Source organism: Anas acuta, chromosome 13, assembly GCF_963932015.1.
Source record: "Anas acuta chromosome 13, bAnaAcu1.1, whole genome shotgun sequence".
Lineage (NCBI taxonomy): Eukaryota > Metazoa > Chordata > Aves > Anseriformes > Anatidae > Anas > Anas acuta.
The window spans coordinates 1,778,013-1,791,683 of NC_088991.1; the positions used below are offsets into that span (position 1 = coordinate 1,778,013).

At 44.1% G+C, this 13,671-nt stretch overlaps 1 protein-coding gene across 7 annotated transcripts in view; it reads right to left on the reverse strand.

Annotated features, from left to right (window-relative positions):
* Nucleotides 1-4,186: 4,186 nt before the first annotated feature.
* The window catches only part of GRIA3 (glutamate ionotropic receptor AMPA type subunit 3), a 148,105-nt gene continuing 138,620 nt past the window's right edge, over nucleotides 4,187-13,671 (reverse strand). For 2 of the 7 annotated variants that reach the window (XM_068696822.1, XM_068696825.1), the window contains 3 exons: nucleotides 8,657-8,771; nucleotides 6,442-6,689; nucleotides 4,187-5,592 (listed from right to left, as the gene is read on the reverse strand). In XM_068696822.1, coding sequence (XP_068552923.1) covers nucleotides 6,444-6,689; nucleotides 8,657-8,771 — 361 coding nt within the window. In that variant the 3' untranslated portion in view covers nucleotides 4,187-5,592; nucleotides 6,442-6,443. Of the gene's footprint in view, nucleotides 5,593-6,441; nucleotides 8,772-13,671 lie in introns of those variants that run through there. The other 5 variants (XM_068696823.1, XM_068696826.1, XR_011100979.1 and 2 more) reach the window with 4 other exon arrangements.

The following is a 13,671-nucleotide window of genomic DNA, read 5'->3' on the forward strand; positions in this document are numbered from 1 at the left end:
GAACCACTGCGCTTCCTGAGTGGCGCACCCTACATTGTAGCTAGAGAAAACCTGAGGAAAAAGTTGTTAAAGCCCAGTTTCAGCGTGGCAGGTCTGATGTAATATTCTAATTGCACTGTGTAATCCATGGTGTCTGTGAGAGGTCACAGCTTCAGCTACTTTATAATAAGCCATTTTGCTGAAGATAGCAAACTTCCCTTGTTTAAAGGGCAGGAGAATATTAAATAAATACCATTTATATTTATTTGTCTCAGCTCATTAATTTTGTAGGTTTTTGGTAATTAGCCTGCTCAGCCCATATTTGGAATTCAAAACCAATATTTGCTGAAGAGCTTTGCATGACATTAAAATACGATCCCAGCATTTACACAACACTCACCTCGCCCTTCCAGCTTCAGTCCTGGTCTGTGTTGTTGAGGCAGGGTGGGTGCAGTGACTTGGTGGAAGGGTGCTGAGAGCTTGATCAGGACAGCTCCCCCTGCCCTAAGGCCTCACTCCCCAGGGAGCTGCCCCCCTTGGGCTATGAGCTGGGTGAGGAACCCCAGCTCCTCCCAGCTCCTTTGGGGGCTACCTGGCCTTGTGAGTGGTGCTTCCCAGCCTGGGTGGCCACTGAATGTCAGTGTTGCTCCAAACAACTAGAGTGACCATGTGCAGGCAAAGCCTCTCAGCTTCCTCAGTGTTTGTGATGTGGTGGCAGGGACCTGGCCACTGTCCCTCACTTGTGCTTGGGGCCTTGAATCCAAACCTGTCACTGCTGGTGAGCAGAGAGCAGGCAGTGGCTGTGTAATCAAATCCTTGCTTTGTATCATACATTTTTCTACTGTTTACAGCATACCAACCATTGTCTGCGTGCTTGTTAATTGGTCAATTACTTTATTTATATGCTGAACATTACCTACTGCACCAGTCATTACCAGCACTGTGTCTGGGGTTTGTATCACATGTTTAAAAGTTTTATGTACCCTACCTGGGCCTGCTTTTGAGGCCACAGGTGCAAGTGCAGGCCTCACTGCCCCCTGCTGTGTCTTCTGTTTTCTGGGCCTTTCTTAGAGCTTTTTCCCTTTGGCCTTTTTTTTGGTTAGCACTGCTGACTTCAGCTCCTCACTCCTGTGAGGAAACCAGAATGAGGTAAAACCTGACCCTGCAGCAAAGCAAATGTCAGTTGTTTCCTGGGGCAGGCCTGGTGCCACAGCTCAGCTGTCTCATCGCACAGCTGTATTTCCAGCCTCAGCAGTTGCTACAACTTGGCCTTGGGTCACTGTGGGTGTCCCCACTGCCGCAGCCCCTTACCTCAGCTGGCAGCCATGCTCCCTGCACCTCAGGTCTCCTGCCCTGGCCCCTTTACCCCTCCAGGCCTAACTTCAGAAATGGCTGCACAGCTAGGCCACCGGCTCCAAGTTCATCCTGTCATCCTGAAATCCTGCACTCTAGTGGTGTTTAATGAAAATGCAATGTTGGTGTTGGATTTTGGTTGTTGGAGGGGTCCCACTGTGGTGTGTGTCACCAGTGCATGGCAAAATGTGGCTGCAGCCACCCCCGGGCCGGGTGTGGTAGCAGCTGTGGGTGATTTTTCCCCTGTAGTGGTTGTGGCTGTGTCATGTTCTCAATTAATAGTGCTTTGAAATTTATAGTATCTATGAAAATATTATCTCTGTACTTAAATTCCTTAGTTTAATTAAAAAGATCTATCATTACCCAGAGCTTGTTTATGTATTGCTGCCTGCAAAATAGACTCAATTTTCCAGACTGAGATGATGAATATGAATACCAAATAATTTTTGTAATTTTATTTTAATAATCATGCATTATTATTTTAATAAACACAAACAATAACTTTAAAAAAAACAAGTTGCAGTGCTCTGCACCCACCCGCGGCAAGGCAGCTGTGCACCTTTATAGCACTGTGGGGTTTGTAGTGGTGAGGCCTAGCAGAGGGGTGCTGGAGGAATGCGGTGCGGCCATTATACAGGCTGGGGCACCAGCCTGCCCCCACCCCAGACTCCATCCCCACTGCTGCACGTTGACCATGCAGTGCGCGGAGGGGCTCAGTCTGTGTCTCATCTACAAGTGCCACATCCCCAGCATACAAGCTACATGAATTAGGTGTGGATTTTTTTTTGGTCCCATCCCCCTTGCCCCGAGCTTACTAGCTCTGAAGCAGCACTACCCACATGGGATGTTGGGATGTACCTTGATTTTTTTTCCCCCTTTCCTTGGCCTGCCACTCCCAGCCATCCCCATGGGTTTTTGCTCAACCTCAAGGCTGAGCCATGTGGGAGCTGTTGGGGACTCTGATGGAGTCCCCCCCAGCAGCATTACCCTGGGCCTGCTGCAGGGAACACAGGCTGGTTGGTGCCACTGTTGGTTTGGTTCATCACTGCTGGCCCGGATCTGCCCCTTCCCGTGCTCCCACCCTCCATGCCTGCTGCCTGTTGCACTCTGCCAGAATGACACCAAGAAAAAACAGCTTGTTTTTAGGGTGCCAACCCCCACATTCTTATTTCCCAGAAGCATCGTGCCCCAAAGCTTTTCCCTAAACAAAATAATTGTTGGTCCTAAATAAAAAAAGAGACAGACTTGCCTGGCCACAGTGGTGCCCATAGGCAGACAGCAGCTCTCCTTGGGGGAAAACATCAGCCAGCTCTTTCTTTTCTTTACAGTTTTATTTACAAAATGTATTAAAACTCTTTGTACAACACCTCATTAAAATGAGGCTCAGTAATTGATGTCCACACATGCAGTTTATGCTTTTACAGCCATTAGTTTGCTTGGCAATTTTTCTGCTCACTGAAGTGCAGTTTCAACAACCAAAAATAGGAACTTAAATTACACACATATACACACACACACACACACAAAGAAAAAAAAAAAAAAGAGAAAAGAAAAGAAAAGAAAAGAAAAGAAAAGAAAAGAAAAGAAAAGAAAAGAAAAGAAAAGAAAAGAAAAGAAAAGAAAAGAAAAGAAAAGAAAAGAAAAGAAAAAGACGAGAAACCCCAAAGCAAAACAAAGGAAAAGAATATATCAAACCAGGTCATTGTGAGACTACTGCTGAACTTCCGATAGCTTGAAGTTGGTAGCTGGGATTTGTAAGCAATTAACACATTTTGTTTTAGCTTTACATGCAAGGTTAAAAAATATTGAACCATTTACCAAACTCCTTTCACTGGTCTGAAGTCTCCACTCTTTAAAAATTGATTTGATAAACATACATTTTTATACAGCTTTTAAGAAAAATGTTTGTTTTAAATGCAACTTATAACTGCACAGCTTCGGTTATCCCTTGCTGGGAACGTGATTGCATTCAGAAGTTGAAAAAAGTCACAGTTTCATAAAACAAAACAAAACAAAACCAAACATCTTTTTTGTTCAATAGCTTGTTAAAAACTTGAACAATAAATTATTCTCTGATGAGCTTTTAAAATGATTTTATATTACATTTTGTTGGAAATACTTATTTTTAACAAGACTTTGCCCATATAGTATTTTTTTTTTCCTTTTAAATCCTATTAAAAGTTCAACTTTATCATCAGCAAACTAAACACCTAAGGGTCAGACTGGTTTAAATGAGATTCTTTTTCATAGTATGTTACTGATGAAACAAAACCCTACAGTAAACTACAGAAAATACATATTGTCGTATTAGAGGTAATTAGTATGCAGATATTTCATTGACTATTTCCCATATGATTGACAATATGTTTAAAGGTGTTTTTTTTTTTTGGTCTTTTTTTTTTTTTTAATTATTTTTAAAGATGACATTATGCAGTTTCCAGACAGAGGGTTGAGGCTGAAAGGCTGCTGCAGCTGCCTGTGGGATGGAGGTGGGTACCAGCCAGCCCTGCAGCATGCGCTGGACTGCAGGAGGGAATGGGAGCATCCTCCCGCCAGCAGCCACGGAGCCAGAGCTGGCAGGAGCTGCTATAATCTACCAATGCTAGCAGTAGTCATCTTAGGTTGCTGAATAATACTTGGGAACTGCGGCTCTAATCGGAGTTACTACCTTTTTACCGTACTTCGGTTTTAAAATGACAACTGTTGAGAAGCATTAGCTGAGCACAGTGCTAGTTTTGAGAAAATTGGTGTGAAGCAGAAGCAGGCTTGAGAAAAACTAACCTGTGCTTCTCTTGCTTCATTGCTTGATATTAAACATAGAATTAAAATGCAAATGCACAGCAAGAAAAGAGATATATGATCTGAAACTAAACAGCACGTAGCTTTTTTTTTTTTTTTTTTTTTTTTTTAAAGCCACCAATGTCATTTTAATAAAGCACCTGTAGGTATGCCTGATGATAGAAAAAAAAATAAATTATAAGTAATACAATATTTTCTGCCTGCACTTAGCTACCTTGTCAAGAAAATTAATTTACTGATCTGGAAGCAAGACATGCAGTTCCACAGATTACTTTCTTTTGGATTTACAGATTCACAGTCAGTGACCTTAATTGTTTTTAATGCACATATTCTTTTCTTCAGGTGTTATTCACTGATATACAGAATTGCTCAAATTAGCTGGAGAGTTTAAAGTGGCTTGAAAAAATAAACTATCAATCACACCACCGGTAAGTAAATACTTCAACCACCTTGCCATCAGCCCAGGAAGCAGTGCCAGGCCAGGCCGTGCATGCACAGCAGGATCTGAGGCTGGGCGTCAGGAAGAGTTTCAGAATTTGATGTGGCTGATGGCACTGGCTGTGGTTTGCTTTCAGGACATGAGTTCAGTTACTGTGCAGTGGTATCAAAGAATGGCTTTTGTTGCACTGATTTTTTTTTTACAAGATTTTTTTTTTGTCCACATACTAATGTCTTATTACCAGTCTTTTCCTTTTCTTTTTTCTTTTTTTCCTTTCCTTTCCTTTCCTTTCCTTTCCTTTCCTTTCCTTTCCTTTCCTTTCCTTTCCTTTCCTTTCCTTTCCTTTCCTTTCCTTTCCTTTCCTTTCCTTTCCTTTCCTTTCCTTTCCTTTCCTTTCCTTTCCTTTCCTTTCCTTTCCTTTCCTTTCCTTTCCTTTCCTTTCCTTTCCTTTCCTTTCCTTTCCTTTCCTTTCCTCTCTTCTTCTCTTCTCTTCTCTTCTCTTCTCTTCTCTTCTCTTCTCTTCTCTTCTCTTCTCTTCTCTTCTCTTCTCTTCTCTTCTCTTCTCTTCTCTTCTCTTCTCTTCTCTTCTCTTCTCTTCTCTTCTCTTCTCTTCTCTTCTCTTCTCTTCTCTTCTCTTCTCTTCTCTTCTCTTCTCTTCTCTTCTCTTCTCTTCTCTTCTCTTCTCTTCTCTTCTCTTCTCTTCTCTTCTCTTCTCTCTTCCCTCTTCCCTCTTCCTCTTCTCTCCCTTTTTTTTCTGTTTTTTTTTTTTTTTTTTTTTTTTCTTTCAAGCAAAGCAAGAATATTTCAGTGATGGTTTGCATTGTTGTGAGTCTCAGAATCTTCCATAAGGCACTGAAGGAAAAAAATCAGTTTTTCCTGTTAAAAGTTCATTGCACCATCATCAATGTGTGTCATGCCTGACACCTTGGCTAGAGTACGACTGACTGGCTCAGGTGGTCTGAATCCGTGAAGTAGCCACATTCTCTGCTGCTTCTCCTCCTGTGTGCTGTCAGAGCGAGGATCTGTAATAAAAACAATGAGATTTCATTTTTCTCCTCTGAAAGGGAGCCTTTCATTGGAAGGTAACGAACCAACCTGCACAGGAAAGGAGGCAGCATGAGCGGCACCGAGCTTTAATAATGTCCAGTGAGGCTGGAACAACTTGTTCCGCTCCTTCGCTTGTGGCCCAGATGAGATGTTGTGCTGCTGGGGTGTTCCCAGGACCTTTCTCCCCTGGGTGCCCACGGCCTGCTTGGCAGCAGCCTCCAAGCCCCATGCAGCCTGTAGGCAGCTGGTATATATAATATGTATTGAAAATGAGCCTCCAAACCAGCTCCCTGGTAGCCAGGCAGAAGCAGGATGCAGCCTGTGTGCTTTGTGGCGCTAGTGAGGGTGTCACAGCCACCTCTAACAATTCAGTTCTGCTTTGCATGCTTTACATATCATGATTTCTAAAAGCGCTTACCTGATCTGAGTATGGCTTTTAAAAATAATGGGGAAGAGGTCTCAAGAAAAAGAGGTGTGAATTTTGGATTGTTTTTAAATTAACAAAGTTGATTTTGTTTTTTTTTAATTAACAAAATATTTGGATTCAGTGAGCTGCTGGAATAGCAGACTACTGGGAGAGGAGTCCTCACTGCAGCATGACCCCACCATCGCCGTTGGTAATGCAGGCTGGTGACAAGCCTGCTTCTGTGCAGGGGAGAACTTTAAATCGCCAATAGCCCACACCATGGAAAAGATACTGCCACTGGTCTGCATTTTTAAAGACCATTTACAGCAGCCCTCTAGTGCATACAACAAAAGAACACACAGAAGTTAAAGCATAAAGAAAAAAAAAAGATTTTTAGTTGACTGAACTGTACTCGTACCCCTAGATTTTCACGCTTTCTGTGCCATACACGTTGTAGCCTTCTCTGTACGTAGCGTAATTCTGGGTATTGGTGGCGGGAGCAGGTTTAAAGTTTTGGGTGTTCTTGGTGAGTTTCATTCGCTTGGACTCTGCCCGAGACTTGTAACAAAACTCGATTAAAGCCACCATCATGGCAAGCCCAAGGCCTCCAACAAGAATATAGAAAACCCCGGCCACATTGCTCAGGCTCAGAGCACTGGTCTTGTCCTAAGAGAAACGAACCACACCATTAGTTTTGCTGTGAGAAAAAGGCAGACAGAAGACAGGTTACTTTTCACTCAGTCCTAGCCACAATGACCACACATACACACTTTCTGATCCGGAGTTCAGATTCCCCAAACCCCCACATGACCCGACAGCCTTACCCACGGCGGTCACATTGTGTGACCCGCTCGTCGGTGCCACTGGCCCCATGGAGCAGGGCCGGCAGCAGGGGCTGCTCCATCCAGCAACTGTTTGCTGTGCGAAATCTTGGCCGTGTGGAAGTCGATAAGATTTTTGCCATTGACTTCCCCAGGCCTCTGCTGTCCCACAGAAAAGTTGCCTACAGCTGGGCACCACTAGTGGCCATGGCACCTTCAGGACACTCTAACAGGCAGACTGGGCTACATAAAGTAGCAGGTTCTCACTTTATAAAACTAAAACCAGAAAAAAAAAACAAGCCACTGGACACCTGGCTTTGGTGAATGTGGATAAAATTAATGAGATGCTGCTATACTTTTCTACCTTTTTTCCAACAGGTTTTAAAAAAATAAAAATCAGCCTTAGGAAGATGGTCAGCTAGGTTAAGGTCCAGCTGGAGAGCCCTAAGCTAACCCAGCACCTGCAGCGACCAGCTGAACAAAACGTACTGCTTGGGGTTTGCATCCTTGAAGGACGTGACAGATGGGGGAGAAAGATTTTGGTTTTAAAAATGGGATTTTGCAATGAGCTTAAATAGAAGTTCAATCCTTTTGCTGCCACAGAAAAGGGTATTAGTGGTTCTTATCTGAGCTGGGGCAAGGTGAGCCTCCTTGGGTGAGCCTCCTTGCTGCTGCCAGCCCCACTCTGCCTGGGCTTACTGCAGATGCCTACTATGACTATCTCCAGGAGCATCCAAACTTCATGCACTCAGAATAAAAGAGGGTCTACCTTGTTAAGTGTCTGTGCATTTCACAGGCAGTTTAGATGCATGCAGTTTTAGCAACCAGCCTGCTATGAGCTCTGAAAATACTGCTCATGTGTACCCCCTTACAATTATCTGGTTTGCTGCTGCAGCGGCTATGCTCAGACTTCCTGGGATTGTAGCTTTATCTCATGCAACAGGTGCGAGGCTGTGCCCCAGGCAGCTTCCAGCCCAGCTGACAGCAATGTGTTTCATTGCTGGCTGGGCTGGAACTTGAAATGGTGCCTGATACAAGGAGGAGACTTTAAATCAGAAGCATTTTCTGTGGGAATTGTTACAGTGAGTGCTTTCAAAGGCACCAGGGAGCTAGGCACTCGGTTGCAACTGATTTCAGCAAGAGAAATCCTATAGGTGCCTTTGAAAACATCCTTTACTCCAACAACAAGCACAGCACATCGGTGTTTTTATGCTCAATGCCTCTTTCAGTATAGAAAAAAACAAAACAAAACTCTGTTTTCTTTTAACTTAGCAGCATAAATAAATGTTTGCTGCAAATCCAGTGTGGTTGATGCAGCCACTGCCGCCCATGCTGGAGTAACAGGTCTGCCCTGTTACTTTCCACCCCTAACAAGCATGTGACTGTTTTCCTAACTGGCTTGTATAGGATCTAATTTACAATTTTGCAACAAAATGTGGGGGCATTCAATCAAACAAAAAATAATAATTAAAAAAAAAAAAAGATGCTGGTCTGAATAATACACACTGGCTGTGGTGGAACTTGGAAATTCAAATGAAGATAGCAGCTTTGAGGGCTTTGGGGGATTCTCCTTCCATGTGTGTCCAGCAAAATACTAAATAGAAAAACATACTTACAACTTAAGTTTGTTATTGCATGAAAGAAAAATGCTGTCATATTCAGAAACAGTATATATATATATATATATATTCTATTCTTTTCTTTCAGCCTTCAAAATGTAAATAGCATCTTTTGAAAGTCATTCTTTGTATACACAAACAGTGGGTCAAAATGTGATTTCTAATCAGTACGAAAAGACCTTCAGCGACTGACCTTACTTCCGGAGTCCTTGGCTCCACATTCACCCTTATCGTACCACCATTTGTTTTTCAGCTTGTCTAAGATGCCTTGTTCACTGAGTTTCAATACTGCAAGGTTTACAGGAGTTCTTCACGTGGGAAATAACATAAATAACATTATATTATGTTATTTTATGTTATTCAAGCTTTAAACTACTTTAAAACTATACAAAGCGATAAAGCAGGGTTCCTGGCCACAAAGTATTTACACTGCAGGCAACTGGATCATCCCCTTAAGTTAATGCTAGAGCAACACTATATTACCAGGTCCTGCCCATATCGCTTTGAGTAATCGGCACTCACTGTTAAATGAAGGTAGGAGAAACAAAGCAAGGCCAAATCCCCACTTTTGCACAGCACCAGGCATTGGCAGTAGCTTTGTGGCTGGTAGCGGCTCTGGTCCAGCAGGACACCCCTGTGGCACTAACAGAGAGTGAAGCCCCAGCAGACAGCAGTGTGTGGGTTTGAGCCGCCAGGCCCCAAGAATCCCAAACACAGCTGGCACCCTGGGGAGCTGCAGCAGAAAATCAGGATGTGCAGACCTGTATGAAACACCTTTGTGAATGTCAAAGTGCTGGGTTTGCATGTCCAGGGTGGGCCATTGGTCTGTAACCTCGCCGATGCCGTGCCACCTTTTGGGATTGGCACCGGGTTTGCGCTGACAGGGACTGGCTGGGTCCCAGCCAAGCCCTCCCAGGAGCCCCCTGACCTGGCTGGGATGAGCACAAGGTCCAGGCATCATGTGCAGCCAGGGAGAGCCCAGCCCCTTTAGGCACCTGCTGTGAGCCCCAGCAGAAAGAGCAGCGTGGATGATTGCTGAGAGAACAGCTCTAATTTTAAATTTCACTTAAAAACTATCCAGTTTGGAGAGATTTTATGCAATACATCTCTCCGCTTTGAAAAAGCATTGTGCAGCTGAGAATACAGAAACAATAGGGAGAAGGTTATAAACACCTTTCATGCTCTCTGCATATTTTATCGTGCAAATGCTCCCTTCCCCCAGTCCTATTCCAAACACTATTTTTAATTTGCATGCCTTTATAAACCCCTTACGGAGCATGGAGAATTTGCATAACATCCAATACATTATAGATTAGCTTTCACAACATTATACAGTACTGGGAAATGAGGAGGCTTAACATACTAATTAGGGCGCTTTATTATTTTTTTAAAAGCCAAGATTGCAGTTAATTGTGCACACGCAACTGCCAAAAAAAAGAAAAAAAAAAAGAAAAAAAAAAAGGTAAACTATCGTAACTAAAGAGAGGGGAATTTGCCTATGGTATAGCAGGTGGGCAGGCAACCTGGGCTCCAGCACCCTGGGGCCGGGGACACTGAGCACCCCCCTGAGCCAACAGCCCATCCCTGGGTGCTGGACAAGGAGCAAATTTGGGTGTCACAGAGCATGAGGTGCTTCTTGCTGGACCAATGTCCTGGTACTGAAGGCAAGGGAGGTTTTTTTCCGTGCTTGCTGCAGAAAGGTGACTTTTCAGAGCTTGCCCTGGCACTGTTTGTTTGAGGGCTTTTTTATGGACCAGAGAGTTGCCTGTGACCTGTGGGATGGCTTCATCCCAGTTGCTGACCCCCTGGCCACCCCACCAGCGGCTCTGGGGATCCTTTGTTCTGTTCCTGGGTCTATCTCTCAAAAGACTGACATTTCTTCATCTTTTTCCTGAGATAATTTTGCACTTTCCAGCTTCTTTTTAAAATTAGATTTCTGATCAGGGGCTATATGGGTTGCTCAGTGAGGTCCTTAGCCTTTTCCCTGGTGGCTTTGGCTGCTTTTCCTCTGCCTTTAATTTATGATGGGATTCTTTTTCATCTTCCCCTGTGTGATTTCGAGAACAGCTCCTGATTAGTTTGGTTGCTTTTATCACAGTGAAATGTTAAGGTGTTGAGATCTTGTGCTCTTGCTGTGCTTCATACTCCCAGCAAGGTGAGATGCGGTGAATGGGATAAGGCCAGTGGCGGTCCTGTGGTACAGGACAGTGCCCTGGGGCACAGACTTGCTGTGGTTTTCCTCCTCACCATAACCGAATGACTTTTTGTTCTGTTGTTTGTTATTTTAACCTAGATTTGTCTGATCCTGGTGTAACCACGTGAGGTTGGGTGTGTTGGGCATCTTCACAAAACGCCACTGAGATTTTGGTGGCTGATGTTTACATAGGACTGGAAGACTTGAGTCAAGGGAAATGGTACCAATACCCTAATACTGACTAATATTGCCCCCAATGGCAAATTAAGCCATTTGCTATGGCTGATTTATTTAAGGGAGGCATGCCATTAAGAAGATTGGTGCCTAGCAGTTCTCACAGCCTTCACTTTATTAGTGTGCTACAAACATTGTTTGACACCTGGGACAGAGAGGTTGTTCACTGGTGTTTCAGCAGCTTGGTTTCTCTCTTCTTGGTTAGAAGACCCCACTTGGGTGCTGTCAGTGTGGGCATCCATCCCTTACGGCCAGCGAACAAGAGGTGCCAGTTGCTGCTGCTTGCTCAGTAGATGGGACAATGCTGACGGTGTGATTTTTGAGAGGCGCCGAGCTTTCACTCATTGAAATCCCACACCAGAACCAGGTCCCCCAGGCTTTTGGTTCAGTTTAAAAATCCTGACTTCTTCTTCCTCTCAATGTAGGAATTGCTATGGCACTTCCTTGTCACGAAGGTGATCTTCCACAAGATACAGCATTGCTTCCAGGCTGAGGATGTTCCCCCTGCTTACATGTGAGATAATCCCTAAGAAGAAAGAGCTGCTATGTGCAATGTGCAGAGCTTCTATTGCTTTTCTCTTTCATTATCTGATTATTTTCCATCCTTGCCATCAATACAGAAAAGAGGGAACACTTTGATACAGAACCCATCTGGCTCTCTCATTCCTTCTCTTCATGACACTGTCACCCTGTCTGAGGGATTTCTCGCCTGGCCTCCTTTTGCTGCAGCAGCTCAACAACATTTCATGTTAGTTGCTGTAATTTTTATTCTGCTAAGAAAGGCTGTGGCATGATGATTTTTCTTTCTGGCTTGAATGAGTTTGAAGTAGAAGAGTAAATTAATCACCAAAGAAACAGTTCTTTATCAGTCCCAGATGTTAGCAGGTATAACTCATGTGCCTCACGAATTATAAATCATAACAGGTTTTAAATCTGATTAATGACCTTTTGGGCTCATTTTCATGATTCCACCTGCACCTCTATAAAGCAGATACACAAAACCAGAGTTCATATGCAAAACCATTGCTCCAGCTTCTATAGGCTTCAGGAGGCCACAGCAGGCTGAAGGTCCTCGTATACCTGCCAAAGCTGTCACATTTGTGCTGTTTGTGACCAATTCCCACTACTTACTAATATTTTGAGCTGTGAGCAGCCCGTGTCACTGAATAACCTGTGCAGGAGAGGCCAAGCAGGTTCTTGGCAGAAGTGCTGTTAATTGGCGAGAAGAGCATCTCCGGTGCCAGCCTTGCTAGGAAAGTACATTTTCCAGGAAGAAACTGGGACATACTGATGTTTGCAGCACTGTGCCCTCGTGCTTGGCTTGGCCCTCAGACACTGAAGTGTGAAGGAAGAGCTGCTGAGCATTCAGCAGCTTCAGGAGCAAAAGTCACTTTGGGACAGGAAAATCTCACCCACTAACCCCTAGGCTTTTGTCAGCTGCATGTAACCGGTGTCTGAGTAGCATAAACTCTCTGTAACACTGTAGTTATGTTTATTACTTGCAATCAGTAAAGATTTAAGTGGTGACTGGAACAGCTTTGGATAATTCATATTCCATTCTATGTTCTAATGGATGTAATATAAATGTTATACCCCAAAATGATCATTGCCAAGGATAGCAAATGAACACTGCAGACAGCACTCTGCTCCCCCCAAACCTGATGAAACGTTGCTCAGAATTAATTCAGGATTTTCACACCCAATCATTCAGAAAAAGGAAGCTGTAAAGAAGAAGCACAACAACTAATGGCACTCAATAAGGGATTCCTCGGTCCCATCAGCAGCCAGTTTCTGATGTTTCTCAGATTATTTGTGTTCAGGGCTGCATCCCCTGTGCCCACCTGGGCAGGACATCTGCTGTCTGACATGAGGACAGAGCATTAGCTCAGTGCTGAGGATGAGAAATTTGGGAGCAGCGGCGATGGGATCCTCCTCACAAGGCAGATGGACGCTGGCTCCAAATGTATGGTACACATGGCCACCAGAAGGAGCCTGTCCCCTAGCTGAAGGGCCAAAGACACAACTTCCTGGTGTTCTCAGAACCACATCTCCTACAACGTGAAGTCCTGAAGAGTCGATAGAAAGCCTTTTTATTTTTTATTTTTTTCCTTCCAGCAGTGTATTAGATGCCAAATACCTCTGGGTGGAGAAGTCCTCTGGAAGCACACATGCACATCAGGGATGTGGCATTTGTAGAAAAACTGTTTGTCTACCCTGGCATTGGCTGTTTGGGGTGCGTTAGGGTAGGCAACATCACAGAGCCAAGGGCACCTCTGGGCTCCGGCTGTGTCACACCACGCTGGTTGTAAATCTGGTTTAATATCTGGCTAGGCCAGATTTATGGCTGATCTGTGGGCTCAGAGCAACAAGAAGCCACAGGAGGCTTCTGGCAAATCTGTCCCTCTGAAGACTGAGAGATTAACGAAGAATGGCATCCTCGCTTGGCACTAATGTGCAAGCCTTGCTGAGCAACATGAAGGCAGACTGTGAGCCACAGCCTTGTAAAGGGCCTTCACCTCCTGTGCAAATCTCAGCGACATTAAGTAGGCAAAAGCCCAACGTTGCATCAGGTCTCCATGAGTACATTATAAAGTTTTTTTTTTTTTCCCCCACTGGTTTTATTTTTAATCCCTGTTATTCTTAACTAATCTCTTTAATTTAGGAATTTGACATAGTTAGAGCACTACTTCCTGCAGCATGATTTTTTTCTCTTGTTTCTTATGACCACAGCTGTCCTTGCTGGCTGAGGCATCACCAGAGTTGCTGATGTCAACACAACC